Source organism: Vanessa cardui, chromosome 10 (genome assembly GCF_905220365.1).
Source record: "Vanessa cardui chromosome 10, ilVanCard2.1, whole genome shotgun sequence".
Taxonomy (NCBI): Eukaryota; Metazoa; Arthropoda; class Insecta; order Lepidoptera; family Nymphalidae; genus Vanessa; species Vanessa cardui.
The window spans coordinates 8,457,265-8,476,223 of NC_061132.1; the positions used below are offsets into that span (position 1 = coordinate 8,457,265).

Sequence of the window (18,959 nt, forward strand, 5' to 3'; positions counted from 1 at the left end):
ATTGGAGGAAACCAAATTCTAGAAATTTCGGTACCACTGGTATTGTTTATTATCATCTGTATTACTGCCATTCTTGTTTCTTATTATTCTGGAAGTGTCAAGCAATTTCGTGTTGTTTTTGTATTGCTATTTGCTACAGTATATTTGACTTTGGATTATCAATTGCGTTTTACAATTATTCGTGAGAGTTATTAACAACAAAGGAAGAAGAGAAAACTCATGAAAGATGGATATCTATGGATACCCTCCGTATCAATATAATCAACCAGATGAACTTGCCAAACAAATGTTCGCTCAACAAGCTCTTGCCTCATCAGCTGCATATAATCGCGAAACACCTGGACCACATCTCATGCCGGTGCCAACTGGAGCTCCGTGGAATGTTCAAAGTCTTCCCTGGAGCTTGCACTCTCCTCCGAATCTAGTTCAATTTACAGCACAAACCCCTGAAGATGCTAAAATTACGCCAGTGGTACACTGTAAAAGAAAGAGCTTAGACATCGAACCAGTAATGTATGTATAAAAATACGTCTATATTTAAAACATCATGTAATATATAAATACATTAGAAGTGCAAGTAATTTTAATCATATTGCTAATCTACGTCTGTGCTTAAATAAAAATAAACAAATATTTATTGCTCTTTATTTTAATATATCTTTACAATTGTAGCCCTACAAAGCAATTTATAACAGAAGAAAAAATGGCAGCACATTTAAGTGGTCTCCATATATCATCCAATTACACGCAACACTCATTGGCCTCCGAAGATGTAATGGAATTGAGCGTGGAGCCAAACACCATGAGCATCAGCGAGAAATTGAAAGGTCACACAATAGTATTGTCAGAAGATGTAAAGAAATTGCAAGAGGAGCCCATTTTACCCACCTCACTCATTGAAAGGTAGGTCGTATAAAAGTCAACAGAAACAATCAATATTTTTAATATAGTATTTTATTTATTTATATACTCTTTATTGCACACCAATATAGACAAAAATAATAGGAGTAAAACAAAAACAAAGAAAAGAAAAATGTTCAATAGGCAGCCTTATCTCTAAAACAGCGATCTCTTCCAGGCAACCTTTGGTAGAGGAGAGAAATAGGATGGGGTGTACAAATTATTTAATACATAAAAAAATAGATTTTTATTTTAATTTTTAAAGAATTGCAGATATAGACTAATAATTAAATGAAAGAAATAGAAAACTATGGCTTACTAAAATATTTTAGTAAGCCATAGTTTAGGTATATTTATATTATTTATTTAAACTTGTCAATGAAATATTATAAGATTAAAAAATTATAGTATAGAGTTGACTCATTATTTTATTTATATTTATGGTGCTTGTCTGTAGTTTGAGAAAATAAAACAGAAATAGGCATTATTACCATAAAAAAATTTAACATTATTAAATAGTTATACTGGCTCAGTCATCTTTCAAACATGATGAATGGGCAACCCTACCACCAAATTTCTGTATATATGATTACCATTATCTCAATTTTACTTTCATCAGTGTTTGTAGCCTCAAGAAATGAACTTATGACTTTTAGAAATAATCCTATGTACAATTCGATTTTAAATATGAAAACAAGGTTAGTCTTCTCAGAAATAGTCTTACATTTGATTAAAAGCTTTTTAAGAAAACAAAAATCTGTTGAATTGATTGTGTGTATGTTACAGAAATTGTATTTCTTTATATCTTTAATACAAACATAAAAAATGATAAACATGGAAGTCTCATTAAATTTATGCAAAATCCTCCTGCTGACACTGTTTACATCTAGCTATTGTTCGCTGATTGTATCAGTAATGTGTTTTCATGATTTGAAAAGAAACCAACCTTTACAGCTTAGTGTTCCTATAACATAACATGTCTTGATATAATTATTTATTATGTATTCTTTTGTTTGAAAAATATATATATTTTATTTATTTAATCAAAAGTTATATCAATCAGCCACAATGAGAACCACTTACAAACAAGTATATTATCATCTCTATTTCAACTTTTACATAACATTTGAATTTAATTTAGAGAAAACTCTTTATGTAATTTATATACGTAGAAAATTAACAATAGAATTTGGAAATGTAAACTGTTACTTTATACTAAGAATATGTTTTTTTTTTTTTGTAGATTACAAAAGCCTCAAATGTCCTTAGTTGTGTGGAAACCCAGGGAGAATGTCTTAAAGAAAATTAAAGAAGAAAAAGAATCATCTGATGAAGATACTCCCAAAAAGAGAAATGGTGTTCTTGTTGCAGAACATGGACGAATAGACATGGATATTTAAATTTTGTCTATGATATATTGTACAGGTGCATCGTAGAGATTGTAAAGGTGATGGGAATAATAATTAATTTTATAGGTAACATTTCAATGTTATACATTAAAAAATACAAGCTTACTTCAAGTCATAACGAATCATAATACAGTAGAACTGCACTAAGTCACATTTCAAGGATGACAAGTAATAAAGTTCTTGATATTTCAGATTTGTTGATAAATTCAACAAAGAGAGATTTAATTTATCTGACGTAATATATACTTACAAAAGTGAAATAAATAAAAATTTATGTTTCCTACACTCTGTGCTTATATTGAATGCACATTGTTAATACTTCTAAGGAAATAACAGTATTTGTAGTAAAAATTATAAGGTACCTGGCTACATAGGTTTGTTTTTCAATGTGACACAGTTGTAGGAAGAGTAGCGGGTTTCGAGTTAGTGTAGTTCTACTGTAATAGGACTAAAGTGTATAGAAGATATATATTTAATTAAATTTCAAATCAATATAGCTGTGGTTAAATAAATGTTGTGCCTGTTGCCTTTACAATCTCTTGCTATATTCACAGAGACTTGCACAGATTTATTACTTTTTTTAGAAAGATAATTTGTAAAGATATCAATGTAGAATTTTCTTTTTTATTTGTATCTGACATTATTATCAACTGATTTACCTAAGTAGAAAGTATAAAAAATGAGGTAAGAATACCCAATTATATCTTAATTTAAAATGAAAAAAAATGAGCAAGATTTACACAGATTTTTACCTTTTCAGTAGGATAATTTGTGTAGATATTGATGAAGATGTATGTAGAATTATCTTTCATTTTTATATCTAACAATGTTATCAACTGACATGTTTTGTGTGCTTTAAATGTCTTTTTATGAAAATAATTTATTTTACATTAATAGCACAATAGGATGACAACAGCATTAATATAAATGTTCTTCGTTTGAACTCATGCTTAAGTAAGAATCATGTTTTATAGTATCAAGATTGTCGTCGTAAACTTTATAATTGATATTATTACGCGATCGAAATAGGAATAGGAATTATTTTTCATCATGCCTGGAATTAACTCGAATTGAAAAGATTTGTCTTAGTCCATTCCACAAGTCGAACTCCCAGGGCGAAATATTAAACCTCATTGGTCGATGTAATAAATAAGCAAGACGATTCCAACGTATAAGACAATCCTAAGGAATGATCTGCTAATCCAGGTCACACGCAATTCATTCATTTGTTATAAAAATTTTCGACTTGTGAATGAATAATGAGGCCTGTAAGCCACATCTAGCATTTTCGTGCTATATGCACATTTGAAACGATCTTTGTTACATATGAAATATAAAACCACAGATTGACGTAAAAACCTAATTAGACCCTCTAAATTTAAAATGAAAAAAAAAATCTTGCTGGCCTTACTTATCAAGTGACATTTGTTTTTCCGTTCGTGTTCATTATCGTTTCTATTCTTATCTCGATCGTAAATTAGGACTGCTGTTTATTTAATTCAATGTCATAAATTTTCTCCTAGTTGTAAGTTTTTAATATAAATTACTTTTAAGCTCTGTAATGTTTTTTTTTTAATTAGTTGTTAATATTAATTTTATGTTGTATTCATTAGGTATGTAGAAGTGTTCTGAGTATGATTGATTGATGTACGAATAAAGATGAATAAACAATTATTATTTGTTTCATTTTGAAGTCAAACATAGTTTTTTTACAATATAGCGAAAAATGATGCGTTAAATTGCAATCCTATATCGCGGTTCACAATATTTCGACAGTTTATTATCTGACGAGTTAGATTGTAATTTAGGTAACACGTTGACTGTCCCGGCCAAATCCAACAACCTTCACGTGGCGTCCTGCGGTTTTTTTATTAAAAGTTGTTGGAAATACTTCACATTTAATAAATTTATACTTGAAATCTCCGTCACTGTAATATTACAGTTATTTTCAGCATGTATCACATGTGATACAAGGACGTCTCGTCCTTAATTTTAGTGTATCACATATGATGCAGGGAACGTCGAAGCAAAAAATGTGGGTATTCATGTAACTAATTGTTTTAGTTTTCTTGCGGTAGTTGCATAAAAATAATTATAAACGTTAATCATAATTAATCGAGCCTCGCAGATCTATTGTTGCACAAAATAGTTAGCAAAAATGAGTTCCCGACCGTCTTAGCAATATTTTCATTTATTAAAAAAAATGTGTTGGTTCATTGGTGTTTTGCTTTTCTTAATATCTATTCTAGACGTCCTAATAATATTTATTTCCCTAACTCAGACGTCCTCGCCAATAAACGGTGTAGAGTCTGTACGCCTACTTGCATCAGATGTGATGCAAGGACGTATGGTGAAACATAAATTTGTATTATATATGATGCAGGGACTGTCAACGTGTTAACGAATTTTGTAATCTTACGGTGACATATATATTAATACACTCATGATGTAATTATGGCGCCGCAGGAGATTATAAAGCCAATGTGACACAAATGCGAGATCTTAGTCCGATTAGGCAGTAATCCGACAGCAACGAAAGGGATTAGCCGCTTTGCTTTCCTTGCGAGCTTATCACAGTAGTCGCATTCGTTGTCTGAAAAACATACAATATTATATATATATAGCCTGTAAATGTTCTATTGGACCCAAGCCTCTTGAGAAATCTCGGTCATTTTCATTTCATTGGCCTGACAGTTTCGAGCTTAAGACCTAGGAGCTTATAAGCTAGCCATTAGACAGGCATTTCAGTTAAATAATATAAGCGATTTTAGTTAAAAATCAAATCCAAGCGATAAGCTTAAAAATTCCAATTCTAAATACTTATCTTAAAGTCATGCTGTTTATCATCTCACCAGTTTTTCGACATTTGTTGCTACATTGAAATGTTAGTTATCTACATTCTACAACATGGATAATATTTTCTATAGGCTATATTTTTTAATAGTCGTTCTCTGTGAACAAGTGTCAACGTAAACTCTAAGCAGTGTTCATAACACCTCTGAAAAAAAAGAAAACCGTATAGAGATCCCGAAAAATAAATATTTCAAGGAATAGGGAACATGCAAATATAATATTTATGGAATTTTTGCTATTAACATGTTGAACAATTATAAAACGCCTCTGCAAGGTTTAAATTTGATATAATGTTGTTTTTTAACAACAATTACGAATTAAAGTAATTTGAAACGGAACGTATTTCAAAACACTAATTAGCGTTCAGTGACGTCACCCCTGTTATGATTATGTATTTGAGGTTATAGTTGTAAAAAATTGAATATTAAAACGAAAATTAATTGTGTATTTCGAAAAAAATGGAAGTTGAGTTTGTCAAAGCAGATTCCAGATTCCTCTTTTCAGCTTGAAACCACTTTTTTCTCAGTTTTGTGTCAGAAGGTCCACTCAAAAACTATTTATTTAAAAACTTTGTTAAAGTAGATGAACACATTAGCACAAAAGATATGTCAATACGGCTTTTTTCGGAGTATCGAATAGTCCGTTTTAAATTTTTACAAAAAGGTGTCTCAAAATACGAGAAAAAATGCATGAGTATGAAAGCCAGTGAGGACAAGTACGCTCAATGGGCCAGTGACGGACAAGAGTGACGTCATACGAAACGAAGATCCGTTTTCGCGCGAAAATTTAAAATTACATTTTTTTTATGGAATAGCTCGGCGCACGAGCATATTGTAAGTATGGTATATAATATGGTAAGTAGTCACCATCAATGACTCTGTAAGAAATATTAACTATTCCTTACATCGTCAATGCGCCACCAACCTTGGGAACTAAGACGTTATGTCCCTTGTGCCTGTAGTTACACGGGCTCACTCACCCTTCAAACCGGAACACAACAATACTGCGAACTTTGTTTAGTGGTATAATATCTGATGAGCTGGTGGAACCTACCCAGTCGGGCTTGCACAAAGCCCTACCACCAAGTAACCACCATTTTGGAACTGCATTTTTTGAGGTAAATTAGAGTGCTTTGGATTTTTAATATACTTGTGATCTATCCTATATAGAGTTCTTTAAAATAAGCAGAAAAATAAAAATAGTGCATCTTCCCAATTAGGTCATGGGAAACCATGGCCTAGGTTAGTATTTTATACGTACTTATTTATTCAAATAAGGGACTATTGCTTCTTCCATATATAAATTAGTAACCTGTAAAGTAGCAATGCTTGAAATACGTCGAAACTTTCTCATTAAAGTATTGTAAGTGTAATAAAGTAAAACAGTTTTTTGACTGTTTAAATATATATATTTCAATTAAATGTAATTACTGACATAAATCCATTCTATTAATTAATAAATAATAAAAAAGTCTATAATATTGAAAGAATTGTCGACACTATTATAATATTCTATTCACAATAAATATTACAGTCTTACGAGAAACTAAGATTGAACTATTAAATTATTTAAAATAATTTTAATAATACTACAAAGCATAGCACAATAGGTCAGACACAATAAACAAATTTATACACTTTGAAATAATGATTTTGAGACTTGGTTCACAATAGTAAAATTCAATTAGTTATCTGTTACATTCGATTTTTAAACTAATCTCGTTTCGATATAATATTTTATAAATACCTACATATCTATTAAATTTAAATTTTACACTGATAAATACATCGTTATAATTTGATATTTGGGATTCTATCTATCTTCGTAAAGTTCAGAAAAAAGTCCACATTTTAAATTTTTTGTTTCGTTACATATTACTATTAAAATTGATTTCCAAATTTTTAAATTTTTTATTAAGTACATATATCTAAATTTTTGAAAACGTTTCATCGTTTTAGTATGAAATAATAATGGAATGAGATTTTCAGACTAGAAAAAAATAAATACCAATTATTATTTTTCAATCACAAATATCAAAATCATCTATTACATGACAATTATAGGTTATATATATTAAAACCATAGACAACAAAACATCACAGTATTTTTTCAATATTAATATCATACATTCGAAAAGAGTTCGCATTATAACAAATCGTATAGAATATTACATTTTTCGAATAATTACATACTACTTATTTTTCTATTACATAATTCTTTGCACTAACACGTTTTTGATATTTCATATCAAAATCATTGGTACATATTGACTTTGACGGTCGCGGTGTCTAGATCTCTTTTCATATTTTCAAGTTGTTTGATGTCCTGGACTGATGTCTCACACTTCTGCACGACCAAGGAGTGGTAGAAATGAATCGCAAATGCAACGAAGACAATTAATACTGCAAAATAAAAATGAAAGATTTAGTAAAGTAAAGAAAAGTAACAGCCTGTAAATTTCCCACTGCAGAGATAAGGCCTCTTCTTCCATTAAGGAGAGGGTTTGGAACATATTCCACCATTCTGTTCTCATGCGGGTTGATGGAATGCACATGTGGCTGAATTTCAATGAAATTAGACAAATGCAGGTTTCCTCACGATGTTTTCCTTTACCGCCAAGCACGAGATGAATTATAAACACAAATTAAGCACATATATACAGTGGTGCTAGCCTGAGTTTGAACCCGAAATCATCGGTTAAGATGCACGAGTTCTAACCACTGGGCCACTTCTTATTACAAGGAAGATCTTTGCCTTGAATTTAAAAGTATCAAAGATCATTGATCAATGCTAATTGTCTATCAGCGTCGATTACAATTACAAGCTGATGGATCTAGCTTCCAAAACAAACTTATAAAGCGTTATGACTTTGAAGTTTTTTATGTTTAGTAGAATTTTTATGTTGTTTAAATTAAGGAATAGGGAATTACGTTAATTCAATTGATGTTTAATTAATTATTAAATATATAATACATATATAATCAGTAGATATGAATAATTACCTGGAATAACGATAACGGTGGCTGCAGTCGCCGCAGCAAAGGAGTAGTCCCAAAACTTCACCCAACATAGTATAGCTATTTCCACTAAGAATAGAAATAAACCTGAAACAAGATTAATGATTATACTATTAATATACGATAAATTAATACATACTTCAAATGTTTAATATTGGTATTTAATAATAACTAAGTCACACTTAAACAACTAAATACTTATTAATAAAATTAATTAATGCTTAATGATTTTCATAAACAGATATTTAAATATACATTTGACTTATATTCAAGACTAACTGTGTGTAACTAAATTTAATGATTTTTTTATTGGAGCATAAGTTACTCCTTATTGTATAAGTTATCTGCCAGTGAAAGTCCCGTCAAAATCGGTCCAGCCGTTCCACAATTAGAACAAACAGACAGACAAAAATGATAAAAAACGTAATTTTGGTATATGTACCGTGTATACAAACATATTCATTGAGTACAAAAGGGCGTTTTTAATATTACAAACAGACACTCCAATTTTATTATATGTATAGATTGAAATCGTTTTGATTTTGCGTTTTCGATTGTAGAATACTCGAAGGCATCCCTACTCCCTATACAACGGTTTTTTTTAAGCGAAAGAATATTGTCATGTCTCTTGTGCCTGTAGTTACACCGGCTCGCTCTACTAAGAACACAAATAACTAAAGCCAAGTATTACTTTTTGGTTGTAGAACATATGCTAAGTAGTAAGAAAAAATCTATGTCTTAGTAGATACCACCCGTATCTACTAAGACATAGATTTTTTCTTGTTTCTTTACTATATTTTCCATGTATTATAAACAAAAATGTTCCTCTGGAATCACTGTATCTGTTAAAAAAATCTGCATCAAAATCCGTTGCCTAATTTTAAATATCAAAAGCATACATAGAAACAGACAGCAGTAAGCGACTTTGTTTTATACTATGTAATGATTTGTACGGACCTTTACAGTGGCTTGTTATGTCCATAAATAACATGCTTACGAATACTGTTGATTGTATAAATTGTTATTTAAATTAAGAATATTATAGTATGAATATAATATATTATAATTATAAATAATGATTTATGAATAGAGTACGTAACGAATTATCATTAATAATATCATTATTAATGATAATTTACACATTTATTCTGCATTGCTTGCGACAAACATAACCTAAAAATAGATAAATAAATATTAATATCAGTCTTATCATTACATCTCCAAACACCTCTAATCGAGATAGTGATGGAAGAAAACCAACGGAGTGCCAATTTACACATGTACGGGATATCGTCGGCAAAATGAGTAACTACTGAATTTCTTGCCGGTTATTCTCGGTAGAATCTACATTCCGAACCGGTGGTAGCTTCAATTAATAGTTGTTAAATCATGATTGAAAAGTGTTTGTAAAAGCCTACTATAATAATGTATAGTTTAGAAAAAATACTATGGACTTTATAGTCCAAGGAGAGAATAAAAAAGATAAAAAAATAAGTTTTACGTATGCAAGGCGATTTGTTAATATCCCAGGCTCTATATTGTGCACTATCGTTAATTGTAATATTTCACAAAAATACTCATATCCCCTTTATATTTTATTTCAATGGTTATTGAAACATTAAGTCGCGTCGACGTTCAAAACGCCATTAATTTGCAAATCCATAATTAACATCACAGACTATTTAAGCTCTCGACCAATGACATCGCTTAATTTCCTTGTCATTTCACAGTTGTTTATTTGACTTTTGTTCTCTTGACGCTGGAATAGACTTGGCGAACTTGAAATGGTGAATGAAAAGATATATAAAGAACTTTGACCTTGAATTGATAGTACATTGGTCGAGATCTAAGTTAATATGCCTTAGAATTTTCATTTTCAATTGGTCTGTGAGTGAGACACAAAAATAGAAATTCATAAATCTAAATACACTTCATACACAAACATGGGTTGAAAATGGCCCTGAATGATTTTAAGAAGAGGATGTTAACTATGAGTATTAAAATTCAACTTAAAAAAAATTGTAACTTATTTTCAACTATGGATACGAGGTTATTAATTTCGGGATATTTACCATGTTTTTTATTTTTGTTCGGTCGAGCTCGATATTTCGACATTATCTACGAATGTCTTGTTCACGAGACTCGATGTCGAAATATCGAGCTCCACCGAAGAAAAATAAAAAACATGGTAAATATCCCGAAATTAATAACTTTAATAATAAAAATAACCATGTTAATTTAAAATCCTATATATGGATACGAAACTACTAATAAAATAATAATATTAGTTATTTTTTTTTTATGTGATAGGTCGCAAACGAGCAGTAGGCTCACCTGATGGAAAGCGACTACCACCGCCCATGGACATCTGCAACACCACCTGCGTTGTCGGCCTTTAAGAAAGGATCTCTTCAGTGGCGTAGCTAGATGAGGAAGGGCCCCGGTGCATAGAAAAAGAATCGGGCCCTCATCCCCTCTTTCCCATCCCTCTTTAACTAATAATTACCCTTTAAAATTATAGATAGCAAATAAGAAATCTTGTGCGTAGGCTCTTGATTTTCCAGCTTCAGAAGCTTAAGGTTTAGTTTAGAGGGCCCCCTAAACTCCGGGGCCCTGGTGCACTGCACCATCTGCCCTACGATAGCTACGCCACTGGATCTCTTTGTCAACTCACCTAAGACAGTGCTGAAGGCCCAGGCGAGCTCTATGAAGCCTCTCATCCGCTCGTGCGGCGAGTCGAGCAGCGCGCGCGCGGGCGCGCCGGGCGTGTTGTCCATCTTGCTCACCGCGTCGATGTTGGGCAGCAGGTACGTCGATATCATGAGGGCGAATATGTGGACCGCCACTAGGACGGTGGTGCAAACCGCGAACATCACGAACAACCATTCCGGAACGTTCGTCGGCTCGTTGATTTGGAGTTCCACCATCGCTACCATCGCGAAACCTGCGAATAAATATTATTATTGTGAACGAGTACAACTCTGCTAACATTGTTTATTTGTATTTTGTTAATTTTGTGTTACTTTCTTTTTTTTATTTTTCTTTGTGGTGTGCAATAAAGTATAATTCATTTCAAAAGCCAATTAAATAACATTTGACAGCAAATTGATATCATTTGATCGAGAATTGCGAAAAAATGGTGTTTAAACTTTTATAGTTTTTAAACTTTTTGAGTTAGGTAGCCTATATGGGCTACCTAACTCAAAAAGTTTTTTTCAAATCAAACTGAAAAGTTCTGATTCAAGTTTGAGCGATGCAATGAAATGTTACCTTTACAATGTTAAAAAAATATTGTTCTTAATAAAAAATATTTTTTTTTTCTTCTTTTTGATTCGAAAATACGTGGGGAAAATTAGGCTGAACTGGACGATACCTTGTTACTACTATAATAATAAATATAAATGTTAAAAAAAAGTCAATTGATTTTCATCTTTTGACATGATCTGGGTTGTCATTGATATATGTGGTTGCTACTTTTTGCATGCTTTTTCTTTACCTATTTTTTGCATGCATAATGTATAAAAATATAAGCTTCCTGCACTCATACACCCTATATAAACATTAATACATAATGCCAAATTTCATACAACCCCCACTTTTTGGAAAAAAAGGGGTAAACAGTGATTTCTTAACATATACAGGGTTACAGGTTTAGTCGTCCGAAATCCTTTAAGAGAGGATAGATTCCATCATTTCTAACCGATTTGACTATGGAACCCCATATCCTAAACCTAACCCTTCTCAAGTTATTGGCCTTTGAATTTATTTTATAAAAATTACAGATTTTTTGTCGATTGCCCCTTTATTTTTGTTTTGTGTCCCAATTTTGTATTCTTTTTGCTAGTTTTGAGTAGAAGGTTAGTTGCTTTATTATTTTAAGCTACAAAACTGCCAGTAACTATACCAAATAAGTCGTAGTAGACAGTCAATTGTTAAAAAAATAATTACATTTTAAAAAAAATATTTTTTATTTGTAAGATATCTTTAAAAAAGTCTATGACACATGTACTGCAGATGTGCTAAAAAATATCTACAGCTCTTCAGCTTTCCGATAAGGTATAATAACATAGGGTATTATTAGAATTCTTGAAAAAAATCTTAAAACAAAGACGCCCGAGTAACAAACGTTAAGCCGCTCGCAGTGCCTATCGTCCTGCAATGAGTGCGAGCGGGACATTTTTTAATGTAAATAGCTACGAAAGGGATAGGTAAAAACTATTTCGTTGTTATTGTGTGTGCTTTTTGGTAATTCCTTAATTCCTTATTCAGTCTGCTTACGCGTTTCGTCCGTGGTAGATGCGATACGATAGTGCTCTTGATTTTTTACTCGATTTGGCTTGTTTTCTGGACCGTTTCTTCCTATTCGTGACTATGCTTGTTAACTGGACCTTGAATTGAGCTTCTGATTTGGAATGGTCGAATTTTGACTCATCAGTCCACAAGATTCTTCTAAATAACAACGGATCTTCTAAATCTGCGTTGAGCATAAATTAACAGAAGTCTAGTATCAGGATCTCCTTCTTTGATGATATGTACTGGCGTGTAGTGGTAGGAGTAAAGATCAGCAGTATTTAAACCACATTTTCCACTGTGAGAGTCCAAGTTCTCGAGCAGAACAACATTAGTTGTAGTGGTATCCTGTCGAAATCGTCGAATTATCTCATTATCTTGTTCTTCGTCGTCGTCATAATTTCGTGGTCTACCTACGTCTGTTCGTCGTCTTGAAACAGAGCCAGTCTCTCTAATTCGCCGATAAACTCTATCAAAGACACTAATATTCGGTATACGGCGGCCAGGATAAAGTGCTATGTATTTTTCACGGGCTCGTGAAGATACACATTTGCAGTACCCATAACAAATCAGAATTGCAGCATATTCTTAATTTGTAAAGGTCGTTATTTTCAACTGTTCCAAATCAGAAGCACAAATCAAGGTCTAGTTAACAAGCACAGCCACGAATAGGAAGAAACGGTCCAGAAAACAAGCCAAATCGAGTAAAAAACCAAGAGCACTATGTATCGCATCTACCACGGACGAATCGCGTAAGCAGACAGAATAAGGAATTAAGGAATTACCAAAAAGCACACACAATAACAACGAAAAGTTTTTACCTATCCCTCTCGTAGCGATTTACATTAAAAAATGTCCCGCTCGCACTCATTGCAGGGCGATAGGCACTGCGAGCGGCTTAACGTTTGTTACTCGGGCGTCTTTGTTTTGAGATTTTTTTCAAGAATTCTAAGAATACCCTATGTTATTATACCTTATCGGAAAGCTGAAGAGCTGTAGATATTTTTTTGCACATCTGCAGTACATCTGTCAAAGACTTTTTTAATGATATCTTACAAATAAAAAATTTTTTTTTTAAATGTAATTATTTTTTTAACAATTGACTGTCTACTACGACTCATTTGGTATAGTTACTGGCAGTTTTATAGCTAAAAATAATAAAGCAACTAATCTTCTACTCAAAAATAGCAAAAATAATACAAAAGTGGGACACAAAACAAAAATAAAGGGGCAATCGACAAAAAATCTGTAATTTTTATAAAATAAATTCAAATGCCAATAACTTGAGAACGGTTAGGTTTAGGATATGGGGTTCCATAGTCAAATCGGTTAGGAATGATGGAATCTATCCTCTCTTAAAGGATTTCGGTCGACTTAACCTGTAACCCTGTAGATTTATAGATAATGTTATGCGCATGCGGCTACTTTACAGTCTTAATAAATTCATAATATAGTTATTTATAAGTAAAATTGCAAAGATATTTAAATAGGGACGAATAAAATTTTTATTTTGTATAATTTTAAACTATAATTAATTTCGCCTTGAATACAGATTGTTGATAAATATTATGCATCTCATTTTAATTAACAGTCTAAAGCTATAATAAATTAAAAAAAAAGATACCAGAATATTTTTATTAAGAAATTACAAAGCAAGGTTACAATATTAAGATTAAGCCTGTTGCGAATTGAAACTAATTGGTTCTGTTTTAAATTTCTCTACTTCCTATTAAACGTTAATTAATTTTACATTATATGTAAAAGTGGTTGTTGGTAGTTTTAGTGTATTTATTCATGATGAGATTTATTGTAGATATTATAATTTGTTGTAGTTTACCACTAAGTGACTGCAGCATATTAACTTCCATACCGATTGCCAAAAATATTGGTATATTTACTTGGTGGTAGGGCTTTGTGAAAGCCCGTCTGGGTTCCCCAACACTCACAAACCCCACTCATCAGTTATTCTGCCGCCAAACAACAGTACTCAGTATTGTTGTTTTCCGGTTTGAAGGGTGAGTGAGCCAGTGTAACTACAGGCACAAAGGACATAATATCTTAGTTCCCAAGGTTGGTGGCGCATTGACGATTTAAGGAATAGTTAATATTTCTTACAGCGTCATTGTCTATGGGTAATGATCACCACTTACCATCAGGTGGCCCATATGCTCGTCCATCTACCTATACCATAAAAAAAAAAACAACAAATATAGGCTGTTCCATTGGAATAAGCTATATAACAATTCAACACAATTCTAAGTAGGAATAAAAATAAACAAACTTGAAATTTACGTAATTCATGCAATTTGCTAATAAACTCAACTATATTGTGCGTTACTTAGAGTTTTATTAATGTGTTTTTATTTATAATACAACACTGTTGCATGTAATTACTTATTTTCACTTTAATTTCACTTCCGAATTCCGACAACACAATAACATTTAAAACATCATTTTCTCGCAAATCCATAATTAATATCATAGAATATTCAAGATTTCAATGTTGTTGTTGTTTGTTTAACTTTTCTCCTCTTATGTTTGGAATAGAGTATAAACAATGATGTCCTAGTAAATAGATATGTCATTAACGCGCAAAAAGTGAAGATTAGAAAACGTCCTAATTGGGACGTTTGCCTTTAGTCGTTTTCATCATAATTATGCCAGTAATACGTTATAATACATCATAATTATGTAGTAATACGTTTTGCGTAATTAAAACATCTAGTTATCCCTTTTACTTATTGTTTTTATCAAGCTTTCCTTTTTACTTGTAACGAAATGTAAAATAAACGGTCCCCGGCGCGGCACACTTTTTTCTGTTGTTTAATATGGGTATAACATATCTGTTTATTAGAATATAATTGAGTATAAAGACACTATATCTGCCTGGTTGGCTGGAATTATAAATAAATAACACTAGGAATGTAACAAAATAATATTGACCTGATAACAGTTCGGAAGTGGTAGCGGTGGCTTTGAGTTTGGCTCTGGACATGTGTAATCTCCTCCACGACAATCCATCTGGTGACGCGGGCCCGGGAACCTCCTCGTTGTATCCAGTAACTGGCATCGCTAGTGCTACTTCGCTTGTACTCTGAAATTATTTAATAAATATATTAACTTTAATTTTCAATTTACGAACAAAATAATTACGTGTTCGTGATTTGTATAGCGGTTATTTTTATTCTTTAATTATATATGATTATATCATTTAAGATCACAATGTTAAAATCCTTTTGTTAAAAAAATATGAATATTTTATTCATCCATATTTATATTTAGCAAGTAGGAAACCCGAAGTATGTCTTGGCAAAACCTCACAGATTCAAAGTACATGAATTCTAATGCCGATTTTTGAAATAAATATGCACCTCCAAAGCTAACGGTTAACCGGGCTTCAAAACGTTCTGTATCTTCAATAATAATTTCTAAGACTATCATCATATCCACTCGTAGCTTAGCGTACTTAAAAGCACAAAATAGTTAGCAACTCATAACTCCTTATACATCTGTTCTTTATATATTTCTAACAACAAGGAGCGATCATATTCTATTTTAATATTTTTCCCTTTTAACGATTCTTGACAATGTATCTCAAGGATGATGAGGTGTTTACCTTATAATTAGACTATCGGCCCGTCTTGGATTCGCACGGGCATAAGCTTTTTTTATATTTTTATATAAATATATTTATTAAAATAATATATAAATTCATGAATTATATAGTAAAGAAATAAGAAAAATCTGTAGTATATTTAGTATCAGCATTACACCCGTGTCAGCCGGGCCGAATCACTAGTAATTAGTACATTACTTACCCTAATCGACTGGTTACATTGGCAAGGACTTTGCAAGTAGGTCGGGCTTAAGAGCACCGTGGTTGTGGACTTGTTGGTCAACATGCCGGTTGGGGTGACACTCCCGTTCGGAGTGCTGATACCCTTCGGACAATCGTACTCCAAGCTGTGGGGCGGTGTCACTGATATAGTGGGGCTGTCCGCTGCCGTCACCTTGACTCTACGAAAAAAGGAATTTCACGTCATTAATATTTCGCATTTTATTTTTTTAAATTGACTTGAATTATCTACTATTAATTGCGCCTAATAGAAGTTCACCTGAGATGGTCCAGTGGTTAGAACGCGTGCATCTTAACCGATGATTGCGGGTTCCCAGGCAAACACCAGTATATATATGTGCTTAATTTGTGTTTATAATTTATCTCGTGATCGGCGGTGAAGGAAAACAGCGTGAGGAAATCTGAATGTGTCTAATTTCATCGAAATCCTGCCACATGTGCATTCCACCAACTCGCATTGGAACAGCGTGGTGGAATATGTTTCAAACCCTCTCCTTATTGGAAGAGGAGGCCTTATCCCAACAGTGGGAAATTTACAGACTGTTACTTTTTTTTCTTTTTATACAATATTAAAATATGTACATATATACATACAACTCCTGCCAGCCATGGTTTCTGTGATATAACATACCTCATGCTTGCTTACAGGCTTAAACACACATCAAACTACGAGATGAAAATAGGGATCCTACCAGGATGAATACTAGACAATCTTTGCCCTATTACTGGTTTAAATTTTCAGTATTATCTTTTGTCGCGTTGTTGCTACATTTGATAAAACTGTGACTAACTAGAACATTTATTGCTCCTTATGTTTACTAACACCTTGTGGAAAATGACAACTTGTCAACGTAAACAAATAATTTAATCTTTATGTAATTAGCATAAAAGCAGATACGTTATTTATTAACATTAGTTACTCTACGACTGAAACAAAAGGTGCTGCTGTATTGTACATTATTAATTATTTTTGTCTCTAGGATATTTCATTTGTTCCATAAATTAATTAAATTAATGTCATTCTGTAAAATAACTATTAAAAAATAATCGCAAGAGTCGACCTGAATGAAAAGTATAAATTTGATTTGAATGAAGGGATCTTATTTAATACGTAAACGAATAGATTACAATACGTATTAGACTACTGTGGTTGTAAAATGAGAATAAATTAGAAGGATAACAGTACCTCATGATAAATGTAATATATATCTATGTAGGTACTAGTGAGTAAAATAATTTCTACTTTAAGTTTCATATATTTACCTATAATCTTTTCCTTCATGTTATATTCCTTTTAGTTCATTTTGTTATTAAGACTCATTCCTTAATAGGTTTTTTCTTGAAAATAATATACGATTACCTTTTGATACCATGAGTTATTCAGGTGGAAACCATATAAGTATAAGATAATACTATAGAACTATAAAAGTGATACTCAAAGTTTGAGTAAGATTTCTGAAATATGACACCAAAGAGTTTTGAGTTTTGAGTTCGTATTTCCCGAAGAAAACTCTAAGCAAATTAAGACTTACTTTGCCTGACTTCCACTGTCATAGCTCGGCGGTTTCCCGAGACATTGATAGGACTCGCAGACGCCCAAACTCTTCGGTCTGTAGTCCTTCAGTCTGTAAGGCCGATGTCTTTCGTACAAATGGTCGGTTGTGTTGTATCGTAGTAATGAGCGCGGCTTTGACTTCCCGCACGGCGGAGTCTGGGTACATTGATCTATCCGAGACGCTTCTTCTACGCTTGTTACGAAGCTGGCTTCGGATATCTGAAATATAAAGATAAATTCATTAAAAAAAAATCTTCACACAAAACTTTACTGAATCTGAAATGTCAATTAAAATTTTCATTATACTTTTCATATGTTTTTTATACAAATCAAATCACTGCCGACTTTTTTTGTTGTTATTTCCTTAGGATTATTTTTATTTTGCCTGCATATTTTTATTTCCCCTGTTCGCAACTAATATTATTATATTGTTTTCTTTCAGTGTAGAGAAATGAAACCAATTAAAATATGCACGTCTTATAATAACCCTCTAAATAACAGCACTAAGCTTAATCAAAATAGTTCCAGTCGCTTTTGTATGATGCACGATTTACCTTCTTGTTTATTAAAACAATATATGGCAATTTCGTGTGTCATTGTGGTTAAAAATATGATAATATGATCCGTGTTCGTAGCAAAATAAATATATTGTAACAGTTTTTATATTCCTTGTCGTTATAAAAACGAATACACGATTTGGGATCTTGGAAGAACCCAGTTATAATAATAGATTGGAAGACACAAAAACTATAATGATAGACATTGCCGGAGCAAGGTTCCGTCTACAAATATGGCGAGGCAGTGCCATTACAATTGTGACTTAAAAAAAATTATGCGGGTGTTTAGTTAAACACGACTTTATCTATTTTCATCATAACTTCATGTAAAGCGACATAATCATGTATTAAAAAAGGTCGTTCACTAGGAGTGCAATTCTGTGTAATAGCGTCAACCGACTTACGGACTATATGCCATTTTGATATATAATATTAAATATGAGACAAAATCACATACATTACTCTGATCCCAATGTAAGTAGCTAAAGCACTTGTGTTATGGAGAATCAGGAGTGACGACGG

The 18,959-nt window shown here is 32.2% G+C and overlaps 2 protein-coding genes across 4 annotated transcripts in view; one reads left to right on the top strand and one right to left on the bottom strand.

Annotated features, from left to right (window-relative positions):
- Positions 1 to 63: 63 nt before the first annotated feature.
- On the top strand, positions 64 to 3,983 carry LOC124532717. Its single transcript, XM_047107755.1, has 3 exons — positions 64 to 513; positions 673 to 903; positions 2,144 to 3,983. Exons 1-3 carry the CDS (start codon positions 227 to 229, stop codon positions 2,298 to 2,300), a joined length of 675 nt encoding a protein of 224 aa, XP_046963711.1. The 5' UTR covers positions 64 to 226; the 3' UTR covers positions 2,301 to 3,983.
- Positions 3,984 to 7,063: 3,080 nt separating this feature from the next.
- Positions 7,064 to 18,959, bottom strand: part of LOC124532891 — a 75,233-nt gene continuing 63,337 nt past the window's right edge. For all 3 annotated transcript variants that reach the window (XM_047108005.1, XM_047108006.1, XM_047108007.1), the window contains 6 exons: positions 17,858 to 18,099; positions 16,288 to 16,486; positions 15,413 to 15,563; positions 10,854 to 11,123; positions 8,165 to 8,266; positions 7,064 to 7,564 (listed from right to left, as the gene is read on the bottom strand). In XM_047108005.1, the coding sequence (XP_046963961.1) occupies positions 7,416 to 7,564; positions 8,165 to 8,266; positions 10,854 to 11,123; positions 15,413 to 15,563; positions 16,288 to 16,486; positions 17,858 to 18,099 (1,113 nt within the window). In that variant the 3' untranslated portion in view covers positions 7,064 to 7,415. The remainder of the gene's footprint in view (positions 7,565 to 8,164; positions 8,267 to 10,853; positions 11,124 to 15,412; positions 15,564 to 16,287; positions 16,487 to 17,857; positions 18,100 to 18,959) is intronic.